This window comes from Acomys russatus, chromosome 22, assembly GCF_903995435.1.
Source record: "Acomys russatus chromosome 22, mAcoRus1.1, whole genome shotgun sequence".
Taxonomy (NCBI): Eukaryota; Metazoa; Chordata; class Mammalia; order Rodentia; family Muridae; genus Acomys; species Acomys russatus.
Window position 1 is genome coordinate 24,425,600 of NC_067158.1, and position 15,704 is coordinate 24,441,303.

General features: G+C 43.4%; 1 protein-coding gene across 1 annotated transcript in view; it reads right to left on the reverse strand.

The window, feature by feature from the left end:
* Positions 1–15,704, reverse strand: part of Prr14l (proline rich 14 like) — a 59,276-nt gene that overhangs the window by 15,429 nt on the left and 28,143 nt on the right. The window contains exons 8-9 of the mRNA XM_051165145.1: positions 14,905–15,076; positions 14,017–14,123 (exon numbers count right to left, since the gene is read on the reverse strand). Of these exons, the coding sequence (XP_051021102.1) occupies positions 14,017–14,123; positions 14,905–15,076 (279 nt within the window). The remainder of the gene's footprint in view (positions 1–14,016; positions 14,124–14,904; positions 15,077–15,704) is intronic.

A 15,704-nucleotide genomic window follows, 5' to 3' on the forward strand; every position in this document is an offset into this window, starting at 1 on the left:
TGAGTTCAAGGCCAGCCTGGTCTACAAAGTGAGTCCAGGACAGCCAAGGCTCGAAAAACAAACAAAACAAGATTGGCCTGTAGATAAGTCTGTATATGCAGACTCAAACATAAGGGCGCGCACACCGCCCCGCTACCTACCTACCTCTGTGTGACAGGGTTTCGCTATGCATCTTTGGCCCTCCTTGCTATGCCCACCAGAATTGCCTCCCAACTGCCAAGATTAAAGATGTGCACCACCATAGCCAGTCTCATTTTATTCTTTTAAATGGATGTTCTATAAATCATATAGCCACATTTGTGTTTTCTTTTTCTTTTTTGGTTTTTCCAGACAGAGTTTCTCCGTACGGGCCTGGCTGTCCTGGAATTCACTCTGTAGACCTGGAACTTGTTCTGTAGACCAGGCTGGCCTCAAACTTCGAGAGATCTGCCTGCCTCTGCCTCCCTAGTACTGGGATTAAAGGTGGTGTGTGGAAAAAAAAAAAAAGGTGGTGTATCACCACCACCACTTGGCTCTTTAAAAAAAAATTTTTTTTTTAATTTTTATTTTTTGATTTTTTGAGACAGGTTTCTCTGTGTAGCTTTGGCTAACCTAGACTTACTTTGTAGACCAGGCTGGCCTCGAACTCACATCACATCAATCTGCCTGCCTCTGGCTCCCTGAGTGCTGGGATGAAAGGCGTGCACCACCACACCCCACACCCTGCTCAATACTTCACTCTTACACTATGACTTATTTTTGCTTTGTTTTGTGAGGCAGAATCTCACTGTGTGTGTTCTACAGCAGCTTCTGAAGAATGACCCCACTCTGGCTTCCCATCTTGCAGCAGGAGTGTCGAAATTACAGGACTGCGCCGCTGTGTTTGCGTTCTTTTGAAAACACACACACCTTGCTGGCTTCCCCCACTTTTTTGGGAAGGGTCTCAACTGTTTAGTCCAAGTTTGCCTGGAATTCACTATCCTGCCACAGATTCCAGTGTGCTGGGGTTACAACCTGCCCCACCACAACCTACTTTAATACTTTGTTTTGTGTTTTGTTGAGACAGGGTCTCATGTAGCCAAGGCTGATATAAATTTCCTATGTAGCATAGGTTAGACTTTTTTGATTCTCTGCCTCTACTTTTAAAGTGCCAGGGTTCTGGTGTGTGTCACCAAATTTGGCTCTAGAACTTCTTTTTTTGTTTTTGTTTTATTTTTGTTTTTCAAGACAGGGTCTCTCTGTGTACTCTTGGCTGTCCTGGACTCACTTTGTAGAGCAGGCTGGCCTTGAACGCAACAGCGATCTGTCTGCCTCTGCCTCCCAAGTGCTGGGATTAAAGGCACCCGGCTTTAAAAAAAAAAAAAACTAATTAATTCCTGAGTGTATGTCTGTGTGAAGGTGTCACATCCCCTGGAACTGGAATTACAGACAGTTGTGAGCTGACGTGTGGGTGCTGGGACTTGATCATGGATCCTCTGGAAGAGCAGCCAGTGTTCTTAACTATTGAACCATCTCTCCAGTCTAAACTTCTTTATTTTTAGACAGTTTACTTTTCAGCCTTTTGCAAATTTCTATTATAGTTAGGCCACCCCAACCAGAAATTTCCTATGGTTTCTTCAAATATACTTAGGTAGCTTTATTTACACTAAAATCTGATCAGTAGAGAATATGTTTAGGATAAAGGTGTATACCTCCAACTTTATTCTTAAAATGGTTACCATCCCAATATCAATTAAGAGCCCAGCTTTTCACCACTGATCTTCACTATACAGTAAATCTCCCTACATATCAGTATTCTTTTTTATTTTTTATTTTTTGGTTTTTCGAGATAGGGTTTCTCTGTGTATCCTTGGCCATCCTGGACTCACTTTGTAGACCAGGCTGGCCTCGAACTCACAGCGATCCACCTGCCTCTGCCTCCTGAGTGCTGGGATTAAAGGCGTGCGCTACCACACCCGACTTTCAGTATTCATTTTTAATTTTGTTTTACCAATGTATGTATTTATGATCTGGCTAATTTTTTGAAGACTTATTATTTTAAATTTCATTCCTTTTAAAATTTCCTCATAGCTAGATACAGTCACACATGCTTTTATCCCCAGCACTCAGGTGGCAGAAGTAGGGGGATCTCTTCAAGTTCAAGGGCAGCTTAGTCTACACAGCAAGTTCCAGTATACCCAAGGCTATAAGAGAAATCCTGTCTCAAACAAAACAAATTTTTTTCTTGGTTATTACTGTTTTCTTTTATACAGCATTGCACCAGAACACATACATTTTAATTTATTAAAATCATTTAAATAATTGTTTTAAAGATTATTTTTATTTTTATCTATATTGAGTATTTTGCCTGCATTGCATGTACATGCACCACCTGGTGCCTAGTGCCTGGGGAAGATAGAAGAGGTGTGCTACCATATGGGCGCTGGCACTTGAATGAGGGTCCTCTGAAGGAGCAGCCTGTGCTCTTCTGAGTGACCAAATTTATTTATTTATTTATTTCATCAGACTTTTTAAAAGATTTATTTGTGTGTGTGTGTGTGTGTGTGTGTGTGTGTGTGTGTGTGTGTGTAGGTGTCCACAGAAATCAAAAGAGGCTGTCAGGTCCGCAGAGCTGGAGTCATAAGTAGTTTTGTTTGTTTGTTTTTTAAAAGGATGTATTTATTTATTTTGTATACAGTGCTCTGCCTGTGTGAACACCTGCAGGCCAGAAGGGGGCATTAGATCACATTATAGATGGTTGTGAACCACCATGTGGTTCCTGGGAATTGAACTCAGGACCTCAGGAAGAGCAGTCAGTGTTCTTAACCTCTGAGCCATCTCTCTAACCCATTGTTTTTTTTGGGGGGTGGGGGGTTGTTGTTTTTAGACAACTTGTTTTTTAGACCAGGCTGGCCTTGAACTCACAGTGATCTGCTTGCCTCTGCCTCCCAAGTGCTGGGATTTCATAAGTGGTTTTGAGTTACCTGACATGGGAGCTGAGAATCAAACTTGGGACCTCTACAAGATCAGAAACCTAATTAACCACTGAAGCATCACAATAATGCCCTCCATTTAAAACAAACAAAACAAAACAAAACAAAACAAAACCTTGGGAAATGTGCTCATTACCATTAAGTTCAGTCTCTGCTTTTGGTACTGGACTCCTGTGCTGTCTAAGCATTTCTTCTGTACAATGCTCAGCTCAGTTAGAAGTTGCTAGAAGAACAATGCAGGATAAGGGGCTTCTCATCCTGTATTCTTCTAAGCACTTTCCTTTGGTTCTGCCATGAGCCCACTAGAGACACGCAGCTATGCGGCCAGAGCGAGAGGAGTCCTTTGGTGACATAGAGCCCTAGCCCGTCTCAGAGGCAGCCTGTCTAGGTTTGTCTGTCTTCCTTCTGTAACAAGCATCACAGACTCTGGGTTTTGTGTAAGAGCTACAGCCCAGGTCCTTCTAAGGGTTGTCTGTCAGCCACTTATTATACATTGTATGTGTTACAAATTGTGGTTTTTTCCTATTTGCCTGCCGTGCCCTGTGATCTAGACACCACTGGGCTGCAGCCACGGCTTCTCTACCTGTCTCAGCGGCAGCCTGGGGAGTTCATAGTCCCTCCAAATATGTCTTCCTGTGTTCTTCCTCCTTAGCCTGAGCACACTTCAGAAGCTCACTACATTTACGCTCCTATCATAGTTTGAAATTCTATATGGTTGCTATATCCTGATGGGACCTGGACCAATACATGATGCTAATGTAAACACCCAGAGCTAAATCAAGCAGCCACCTAACACCTCCAGTGATCTCTGTACCATTCCAGGGACGTCCCACATGTATACAAGAACAGAGCTTCAGGACAGCCAATGACTCAATCTTTAATTTATAAATTTACACATCTGAGAAATGTCCATAAATTGTTTCAAAACAGCCTTTCTTGCCACCTTATTTCAATGTATTAACCAAATCACTGATACTGCTAAACACTCTTTGTAATTAATGAAGTCATTTTAAGCATTCCATTGATTTTGTCTTTCTTCATCTTACACACAGGTCCGAAAAGAAAGAATGGTGGTGTTATAAAACCATCTTGAGGGAAAAGAACAAAACTGGAGGGGCGGGTGAGACAGCACAGTGGTTTATAGACTGCTGGTCTACAACCACAAGGACCAGAGCTTGGATCCGAGCAGCCATGTAAGGACTAAGTTGCCTGTGAAACAGGTGATGGCTGGGGCTGGCTTCCAGCCTAGTTGAGAAATCATGAGTCCCAGGTTCAAGAGGAGACCCTGTCCTAAATGAAAAAAGCAGAGAATGACAGAGGATACCCCACACTCTCATCTGGTCTTCACATACACACACACTCACCTTTCATGTGTCCATACACTTACAAAGAAACACATATACAAGCAAACAAGACAAACATAAACAAAAAAAATCAAAGCTAGAGGTTTTGCTTTGTGCTCCAAATCCTTGCCTAATATATGAAAGTCCCATCCCCAGCAGGGCAAAGAATTAAATAAATAAATAATTGTTAAAAAAAAGATGAAGGCATTACATATCCAACTTTTAAATTTTATTTAATTATTTTTGGTTTTTTGAGACAGGATTTCTCTGTGTAGCCTTGGCTGTCCTGGACTCACTTTGTAAAACAGGCTGGCCTCGAACTCACATCGATCTGCCTGCCTCTGCCTCTCGAGTACCTCACCATGCCCAGCTTGCTTGCTTGTTTGCTTATTTATTTATTTATTTTTAAGGTTTTCTCTAATATACATCTATATTTTTATTTTTTGGTTTTTCAAGACAGGGTCTCTCTGTGTAGCTCTGGCTGTCCTGGATTCGCTTTGTAGACCAGGTTGGACTCAAACTCAGGCTGCCTCTGCCTCCCGAGTGCTGGGATCAAAAGTGTGTGCCACCACTGCCCAGCATTTATTTTTTGAGACAAGATGTCACTGTAGTGTTGGCTGGCTGGAACGCACTATGCAGGCCAGACCTGGCCACAACTCACAGAGATCCACCTGCCTCTACCTCTGCCTCTGCTGGGATTAAATGCGTCCCAGTCCCAATGTGCTTGCTGCAATACTCAGCTTTAAAGCACAGTGCATAAACCCAGGCATGATAGCGCATGCATACAATCCCAGCTGAAGTACAATTTCCCCAAGCTTGAGGCCAGGTTTGAGATGAGAGTTCAGGCCAACTAGGTGTGCATGTCAAGGCCCTGTCTCAAAAACAATCAAACAAACAGCCTAAAAATATACTACAAATCTATAGTAGTCAAAACAGCATGGTATTAGTATAAAAACAATAAAATAGAGAATATAGAAATAAAAAATCCAGAAGTCGGGTCTACAAAGTGAGTCCTGGATAGCCAAGGCTACACAGAGAAACACTATCTTGAAACCAACCAAACAAAAGAAATAAAAAACTCACCGTGGTGGGGAACTCCTTTAATCCCGGCAGAGGCAGAGGCAGAGGCAAGCGGATTTCTGTGAGTTCAAGGCCAGCCTGGTCTACAAAGTGAGTCCAAGACAGCCAGAGCTATACAGGGAAACCCTGTCTTGAAGGAAAAATAAAGAAAGAAAGAAAATTTCACACACCAGCCAAGTGAGGTGGTGCCCTGTCTCGAAAAAAACAAAACAAAACAACAACAAAATCAAGGCTCTGAGTTTGATTCCTGACACAACAGAAATAGGCAAACAAAACAGACACCCACTCTCTACCCTCACCTCCCTGGCAAAAGAAGACTAGAACTAGGAAACTATAAGAAACTCTTAGGGAAATGTCTTATGACACTAAACTGACCAAATATTTTTTAATATATGATCCCAAACACATGGGCAACAAAAGTACAAATGAGCAGTGTGACCACACAAAACTCAAAAGCTCTATGCAAAGAGCTAACAGAACAAAAAGACAAACTGAAGAACAGAAGAATATCTGTAAATAACACACCTGCTAAAGGGTTAATTTCCAGAAGATACATGGAACCCAGCAAACAAACAACAACAAAAACAAGAGAAAAACAATCTCCAAACAAACAAACAAAAAAACCCTAACAAAACCAAAAACCTACTAACTTGGCAAGGAAATGTTTGTAGTCTCAATTTCTTAGACAGCTGAATGGAGAGTCAAACAAATGACCAACACGTGAATGCAAAAACAGCAGCACCAACCCAGAAAATGAGAATCAAACCCATAGCACCTCCCTTGGATCTGCCAAAGGGAAGTGCTGGAGGGCAGACAGAAAAGAGGAACCCTGGGAGGACTGCTGGGCATGTGGATTGGTTAGCTGTACGGTTGAGATATTATAAAGGCCTATTGCTAAGATCATAACGCACTTTTATTCGTGTGTCTATGTGTCTGTGTGAGTGATGCTACAAGGCATCAAATCCTCTGGGGAGGGAGTGGGAGGCCACCTGACAAAATTCAGATCCCCTCAAGGGAAGCATCAAAGGCTCTTAATTGTTCTCTCCAGACTCCACAAAAACAGTGTGAAGGTTTCTCAAAAAATTAAAATAGGGGCTGGAGAGATGGCTCAGAGATTAAGAGCACCATCTGCTCTTCCAGAGGTCCTGAGTTCCATTCCCAACAACCACATGGTGGTTCATAACCATCTATAATGAGATCTGATGCCCTCTTCTAGCAGGCAGGCACACGTGCAGGCAGAACATTGTGTACATAATAAATAAATAAATCTTTAAAAAAAATTAAAATAGAAAGCTGGAGAGATAGCAACCCAGTTCCATTCCCAACACTATATGGCAGCTCACAAACATCTGTAACTCCAAAGTCAGGGGACATGGTGACCTCTTCTGGCCTCCCAGGCATTAGACACAAATGGTGGTGAGCTGCCATGTGGGTGCTTGGAATTGAACCCCAGGTCTTCTAGAAGAAAACCAGTGTATTAACTCCTAAGCCATCTCTCCAGCATCCTCACAGTCTTTCATGACCATCCATAATCCCAGTTCTGGGGATCTGATGCCCTGTCCTGACAGTCATGGACACCAGACATGAATGTGGCACAGACCCACGCATGTAGATAGTCACTCATCAGACATAAAATTTAAGAGCAAAAAGTTAAATAAATGTAAAAATTAACAAATTTACTTAAGTTGGAAAAACAGAAAAATTACTAAGAATGGTTTCATCAGGGCAGTAAAGATGACTCCATGTATAAATAAAGGCACTTGCCTCCAAGCCTTATGAGCTGAGTTCAAAACCTGTGACCACCTGGGGGAAGGAGAAAACCAACTCCCTAAAATTGTACTCTGAACTTCACATGCATTGTAGCACATGCAGGCAGGCATATACACAAATAGTTAATTTAAATATAAGTAAGAAAAAAAACCTTTCTGGACACCACATAAACTGAGCATGGTGGCACATGACAGTAATCCCAGCCCTTGAAAGGTGAAGGCAGGAGTATCAGAAGTTCAAAGTCACCCTCAGCTACATAATTAATTTGAGGGCAGCCTGGAATACACAAGACCCTGTATGAAAAATAAAATAAATAATCTAGCCAAGCAGTGGTGGCACAGGCCTTTAATCTCAGCATTCGGGAGGCAGAGGCAGGTGGAGTACTTTGAGTTTGAGGCCAGCCTGGTCTATAAAGTGAGTACAGAACAGCCAAGGTTACACAGAGAAACCCTGTCTTGAAAAACCAAAACCAACCAAACAACCAAACAAACAATCTAGACTACTAGTTTAAAAAAGAAGCAGGGCATGGGGATGTATGCTTTCAATCCAGCACTTGGGAGGAAGAGGCAAGTAGATCTCTGTAAGTTTCAGGCTAGCCAAAACTACACAGTAAGACATTGTCTTAAAAGTAATTAAAAATACAAGATAATACAACTGAGGGTAGCGACACATGCCTTTAACCCCAGCCATTAGAGATCCAACTGTCTCCGCTTCCCAAGTTTTGGCCAGCCTCGTCTACACAGTAAGAGACATCTATACAGTAAGAGCATGAGACGCAGATCCAAGATGCTGTACTGGCAACAGGGGCCGCAGTTCAACAGCTACTTAGACGGCAAGGTGTGCCACAAGAGATCCATCTCAAGACCCAAAAGAATCTTTTCCCCCACAAACATTTTATCTGTTTCGTTTATTCATTTTACAAAGTGAGTGCTCTGCTTGCATGTTTGTATGTGTGCTGTGCATGCTTGGTGCTTAGAGGAGGACACTGGCACCCCAGGAACTGGAGTGGATAGCTATGAATCACCATGTGGGCTGCTGGGAAACTAATCTGGACCCTCTCCAGGAGGAGAAAGTCATGTCTTGGCCTAAGCCATCTCTCCAGCCTCACCCAAAAGAATCTTGCCAGCCTGGTATACAGAGTGACTTCCAGGAAAGCCAGGGTTGCAGAGAAAAACATAAACTGAGCCTGTCTAGAGAAAAAACCAAAAACAACTACAAAACCAAAACTATACCTTTCAGCTAGGCCGAATGGCACAGTTATTCTGCAAGACTGAGGCAGGAGACTCCTAAGTTGAAAGCCTGTTTGGGCTACAGAATGAGTTAAAGGCAGTAAGTAAGGTGCCTAAAAATGGAATTTCAAAAAAGGTCTGAGGATAGACACAAGACACCCACTTTTGAGGTTTAAACAGGAGTGTGGAAGACCGATCTCTGTGAGCCTAACCTACGTAGTGGGTTCCAGGTCAGCGAGGCTTCACAGTGACACCCTGGTTCAGAACATTTGCTCCTCTTGCAGAGGACCTAGGTTTAGTTCACAGAATCCACGTGGACATTCATAACTGTCTATTCCAGGGGATCTAACACTCTCTCCTAGCATCCCAGGGCAACTGCACCCATGTGCGCCCACTCTCCTCACAAACCCACACATAATTAAAAACACACAAAAATTTTTCAAAGAAGCAAGCAGGCTAGAGAAAAGTGGCCAATAAAAATGCAATGAGTCAAGCCGGGCATGGTGGTGCACGCCTTGAATCCCTGCACTTGGGAGGCAGAGGCAAGCGGATCGCTGTGAGTTCAAGGTCAGCCTGGACTACAAAGTGAATCCAGGACAGCCAAGGCTACACAGAGAAACCCTGTCTCGAAACCCACCCCCCCAAAAAAGCCATGAATCAAATAATAAACAGTGTGATAATGCCAACAATAGGCTCAGCAAAGCAAAGGAAAGATTGTGAGGGATGGAGGGAAGGAGGTGGTAAAGGAAAGACTATCAGGGATGGAGGGAAGGAGGTGGTAAAGGAAAGACTGTCAGGGACGGAGGGAAGGAGGTGGCAAAGGAAAGACTGTCAGGGACGGAGGGAAGGAGGTGGCAAAGGAAAGACTGTCAGGGATGGAGGAAAGGAGGTGGCAAAGGAAAGACTATCAGGGACGGAGGGAAGGAGGTGGTAAAGGAAAGACTATCAGGGATGGAGGGAAGGAGTTGGTAAAAACAACATTCAGTCATCAATAAGAAAACAAAACAAGGCCAGGTGATCTTAGCACTCAGGAGACGAGAACAGGTGGATCTCTGTGAATTTGAGGCCACCCTGGTCTACAAAGTGAGTTCCAGGACAGTTAAGGCTAACATAGAAACCCTGTCTTGAAAAATCAAAAGAAAAAATACCACACACAAACAAACAAATAAAACCAAAAATAACAAAAGCAAACATAACCACAATCTTCAAGAACTCTGGGATACAATTAAGAAACAAACCCAAGAATTTGTAGGATTAAAAAAAGATAAATCCTAAACCCAAAAAATCCACTAAAAGTTTATAGAAGCAAACAGCATACTTTTTTCCAAATTTAGAGAAAGAGACATTCACACACAAGAGGCATTTAGAACTCCAAATAGACAATACCAGAGAAAAACCTCTCAGCTACATATTATCATGTCAACACATCATAGTTAAGATTCCAAAAATACAAAGCCAAGGCGCTGAAGTGATTGCTCAGTGGTTAAGAGCACCAGCTGCTCTTGCAGGGGACCCAGGTTTGAGTCCCAGCACCCACACGGCACCTCACATCCATCTGTATCTCCAGTCCCAGGAGTACCTGTACTGTTTTCTGGCCTCCATGGGCAACAGGTACACACACACAGTGCACAAACACACACTAAGACAAAACATCCATACAAATAAAATAAAACATATTTTAAAGGATGGAAATTTTAAAAAGATGGAAATACAATGCATCAAGCAAATGAAAACCAAAACCAAGTTGGCATAGTTATTCTGATGTCTGACAAAGTGGACCTCTAACCAAACTGAATCAGAAGAGACAGAAATACTACACATTAACACAAGGAGCAATTTATCTTGAAGATATAAGAAAGGGAGTCCCGGTCCACCCGCCTAGGCAGTTACCCACATCTCCCAAGCTCCAGAAAGCAATGACAGCTCTTCCACACAGGAGTCCTTTGGATAGAGGAGATGAGAAAGACATGGTAACCAGAAGAATCACCTGGATGCCACCATGTTCCCAGGGACAGGCATGGTAGGAAAGACTTCCTCAAAGACCCAAGTGAGAAGTGTGATAACAGCAGCTGGGCAGAGAGGGATCAGCAATACTTCTTCAGTAAAAAGCGTGAGTGGCAGCAAAGCAGGGAGAGAACACAAAGAGACACGTGCTGGGGCATCCACGTGAGAAAACACTCCACCAATACAAAATATGCTGCCCTGCACACAGGTGAGAGCCTGTGTGGGTTCATTGCCTACTACAGAGAAAAAACTAAAAAAAAAAAAAAAAAAAATCAGCCACCAGTAACAGAGATATGGGGAGGTAGGTGGGCAGGGCAGAAAGTAAGGGATTAAGGCAAATATCCTAAGCCGGGCGTGGTGGCGCACGCCTTTAATCCCAGCACTCGGGAGGCAGAGGCAGGCGGATCGCTGTTGAGTTCGACGGCCAGCCTGTCTACAAAGTGTGAGTCCAGGATGACCAAGGCTACACAAGAGAAACCCTGTCTCGAAAACCAAAAAAAAAAAAAAAAAAAAAAAAAAAAAAGGCAAATATCCTAGGAACATTTGGTGCTTCTGTAGAGGACCAAAGTTCAGTTCCCAGTAGCCATGCCCAGCATCTCATAGTACCCTATAACTACAGCTCCAGTGGGATCAAAACCTTCTGGCTTCTGTAGGCACCTGCAATCTGTGTACACACACACACACACACACACACACACACACACTTTTAAAAGAAACAAATGACAACACATGCTGGTGAAATTGTAGGGAAAGAAAAACGTGTGCAATGCTGCTCAAAGTGCCAACTTCTGCAGCCAACATGGCAATCAGACTGCAAAATAAGCCAGAATATCAAAGGCAAACATTGCATTTTTCCCACATATGCAGAGCACATTTAAAATTATTACATGTGAGGACAGGCTGTGGTGGCATACACCTTTAATCCCAGCACTCTGGAGCCAGCGTGGTCTACAGAGTAAGTCCAGGATGGCCAAGGCTACACAGAGAAACCCTGCCTCAAAAAAAAAAACCCAAAAAAACAAAAAACAAAAAAAAAACTAACAAAAAAAAACTAAAAATGGTATCGTGAGGGAGGATGCGATCTTAGGAAAATAAGAAACAGTGTGGGTAATGGATAGAGTTTCCTGGGGAATATGGGGACCAGCTAGGTGTGAGTGGGTATAGGGAGGAGAGCAAACATATACAGATGCCATGATGAGATGCATAACTCTATATGTAAATCAAAAAATAACAACAAAAACCAGGATTTTATATCATAAAAAGAGAAAAGAAAAAGAGGGTGCACACCTTTAGTCCCAGTACTGGGGAGGCAGAGGCAGGCAGATATCTGTGAGTTTCAGGCCAACCTGGTCTACAAATCGAGTCTAGGTTAGCCAGGGCTACACAGAAAAACCCTGCCTTGAGAAGAAAGAAAGAAAAAGAAAGAAGGAAGGAAGGAAGGAAGGAAGGAGGGAAGAAAGGAAGGAAGGAGAGCATGGAGAGATGGCTCAGTGGTTAAGAGCACTGCCTGCTCTTCCAGAGGTCTTGAGTTCAATTCCCAGCTACCATGTGGTAGCTCACAACCATCTATACTAGGATGTGATGCCCTCTTCTGGCAAATAGGTGTACCTGCAGATAGAGCACTCATATACATAAAATAAATATTAAAAAGAAAGAAAGAAAGAAAGAAGCCGGGCGGTGGTGGCATACACCTCAAATCCCAGCACTTGGGAGGCAGAGGCAGGCAGATCACTGTAAGTTTGAGGCCAGCCTGGTCTACGAAGCAAGTCCAGGATAGTCAAGGCTACACAGAGAGACCCTGTCTTAAAAAATAAAACAAAACAAAAAAAAGAAAGAAAAAGAAAACTACTGCTGGGTGGTAGCTAGCTCAGGCCATTAATCCCAAGCACCTGGGAGGCAGCAGATCCCTGAGTTCAAGGCCTGGTCTTCAGAGTGAGTTCCAGGATAGCCCAGGCTACACAGAGACCTTGTCTCAAAAAACAAAAGCAAAACCCCACAAAAATCAAACAAAGCAAAGTGAAACAAAAAAAGCCTTTCTGGCTGGGTGTGGTGGCACACACCCTTAATCTCAGCACTCGGGAGGCATAGGCAGGACAGCCAAGGCTAACACTGAGAGACCCTGTCTTGAAAAACCAAATAAATAAATAAAATAAATAAAAAGTCTTTCTGTTCCTATCATATCTATGCCAACTAGGCTTTTATATTAGATGCACAAAGAAAGAAGGTAAGCCACACTGAAACCTACTTTTCATTCTTGTAATGAGCACCACTAGGACCTGGGGCACCTGAGCCACACAAAGCCTTTCGGTGACATGAGAGGGGAGTCGATAAAGGATGTGTCAGCTAATATAGCTCAAAAGTAACTCACAGGCTTCTGTTCACAAAGCCTTCTGCTCAATTCCAGTACAGTAAGAGAAGGTTGGAAGAAGGAAGAATATATATTATATTGCAAGATGTAATATCTACCTGTAATCTCAGCACTTGGAGACTAAGACAGGTGGATTATGGGTTCAAAGCCAACCTGGGCTGTATAGTGAGACCAGGCAGGCAGGCAGGCAATAGCTCATGACCACTGGAACATTTCCTTAGACACAGATGACTTTGCACTCTTTTTCTTCTTTTTCCATCTCCTTATTGCTGGGATCACAGGAGTATACCACAAAGACCTACTTAAAAAATTATGCTGGGGAGCCAGGTGTGATGGCACACACCTTTAATCCCAGCACTTGGGAGGCAGAGGCAGGCAGATTGCTATGAGTTCGAGACCAGTCTGATCTACAAAACGAGTCCAGGACAGCCAGGTCTACACAGAGAGACCCTGTCTCGAGAAACAAACAAACAAACAAACTGGGGGTTTGGAGATAGGGCTCACCAGTTAAAGACATTTGTTGCTCTTACACAGGCCCTGGATTTGGTTCCCAGCACCCTGCCATGGCAGCCTGCCTGCCTGCCTATCTATCTATCTATCTATCTATCTATCCATCCATCCATCCATCTATATGTAGATATGTGTGCACATATATTCATACATACATACATATATATTATACACACACACCTCCAGTGCCATCGTCTGACCTTCGAGGGCACCAGGTATAAACATGGTTCACAGACATACATCCACAGAAACACACATAAACCTAAAAAAAATTTTTTTTAATAAATTGGGTTTTCCGGTTTGTGTGTGTGTGTGTGACTTGTTGTTGTTGTCTGGAGACAGGGTCTCATCATGTAATTCTGTCTTCTTTCCTTCCTTTCTTTTTTTTTTTTTTTTTTTTTTTTTTTTTTTTTTTTTGAGAGAGAACCTCACAGCATAGCCCAGGCTGGCTTTGTAGTTACTATGTACCCAAAGCTGGTCTTTACTTGAGCTACTCCTCCTGCCTTGGCCTCTCAAGGGCTGGATTCCTACTGGAGTATAAGCTATGATTATGTATGCACAATACCTAGCACAAGCAGTACAATAAAATTAACATATTAAAATATCTTGCACATAAACATTTAGCTGTACAACCAATGACCTCTTTGGGATAGATTCCTAGAAGTAAAAACATAGCTTGGATATACGATGGCTGTAAGGGCAGCTATGCTTTGCCTAACAATTTTCCAAGAACAAACCCAGTATGCACTGGAGAAGCTCACCTTTTGGGCCGAGGCAGGCCCATTGGGGTAAGGTTGGGATCTGGCTTAGGAATGGTTTTCCGGATGCGGATCTGTGAGACTTTCTTTGGTCTCTTCTCTGGCTCAGCCTGTTTTTAGGGTTGAGAAGAAAAACAGAGAAGATGTAAGACATTTTAAATCAAGCTCCTGTACTCGAAACACTGCTCCCTCAGTTTACAGATAAGCCTAAAACGTAGCTGATGACAATCTCCCCTTCCTTCTCTGGCTGTGTTTTCAGTCACTGCCCTTTCGTATACTAAACCAGAGTCGAACAGTTCCAATTGAGATAATCAACTCTAAGTCTTCAATCAGTGCAGGCAGGTGATTGTAAAACTGAAGGACACTATGTACAAAGTGGCTCTTAGGTATAAGTCTCTCTCAAAAAACCCTCTTTAATGCTGTTGCTGAGAAAAATAAATGTGGAAAACAATACAGAGTAAGATAACTAAGGACAGATTGAACCCAGGGGCTGGAAGCCAAAGGAGAAAACAGTAGGACCCCATCTCTGAAAACAAACTAAAACAAGGGCTGGGTCAAGCAGAAAACCCCTACCTTAGTGCTCTCAGATAGTGAGCTAAGGCTAGTGAGGAAAGCCTGTACCCACCATGTGATGGGCACTGACAATGGAAACTCCAGCCAGGCGGTGGTGGTGCATGCCTTTAATCCCAGCATTCAGGAGGCAGAGCCAGCCTGGTCTACAGAGCGAATTCCAGGACAGCCAGGCCTACACAGGAAACCTTGTCTTGGAGGGAAGCGGGGAACAACCACAACAAACCACCACCACCACCACAAAACCCCTCCCAAAAACAAAACAAAAGCCATGGAAACCCCAATGCCACTTCCACCTGACACCTGGTACTCTGCATTTACCTCTTTTTGCTGCACAGGGCTGCTCTGTGGTCGGGGGCAAGCTGCCAACACACCATCCAGCTTATCAAACCCAGGAATCTGGAGCTCAGCGGCTGTGAGCAGGAGCGTGCTAACAGCAGGCTCTGTTACCAAGCAAGACTTTGGCACCAAGGCAGGAAACACAGGCTCTAGCCTAGCACCACGGAGACAGAATGAAGATAAAACCTGTATGAGGTTTGCTTTCTACTACCAGTTAGCAGACATTTTTATTTAGTTTTTCTGTGTATGTTTGTGTCCTCGTGTGCACATGTGTGTGTGTGTGTGGGGGGGGCAGAAGACAACCTTAAGACAAGGTCCTTCCTCAGCTGCCCCATCTACCTTGTTTTTGACACAGAGTCTCTCACTGGCCTAAAGCTCACCAAAAAGTAGGCGAGGCTGGCTGGCCAGTGAGCCTCAGGCTCCGCCTACCTAAGCACTAGAATTACAAGTGAGCCACATGCCGGGGGTTTCTATGTCGGCTTTGGAGGATGAAGCTCAGGCCCTCAGGTTTACAGGGTGGGTAGTTTACTACTGAGACATCTGTCACCCCGACATACAGATTAGAATGGGTGTTTCTTCCTTCCAGGAATGGCATTTTCAGTCAACTTGTTTTCTAGTCCATTCAAAACACAACCTGGGTCTACACATGTGGAAAATCACAAGAATGTGGTCAATTCATTTCAGTGGTATAGAGCAGCTTCATTTTTAAAATGTGTAAATAAGCAGAGTCTAGTGAGAAGACATTTAGTGAATGAACAAATGAACATGACTCAGATGAAACC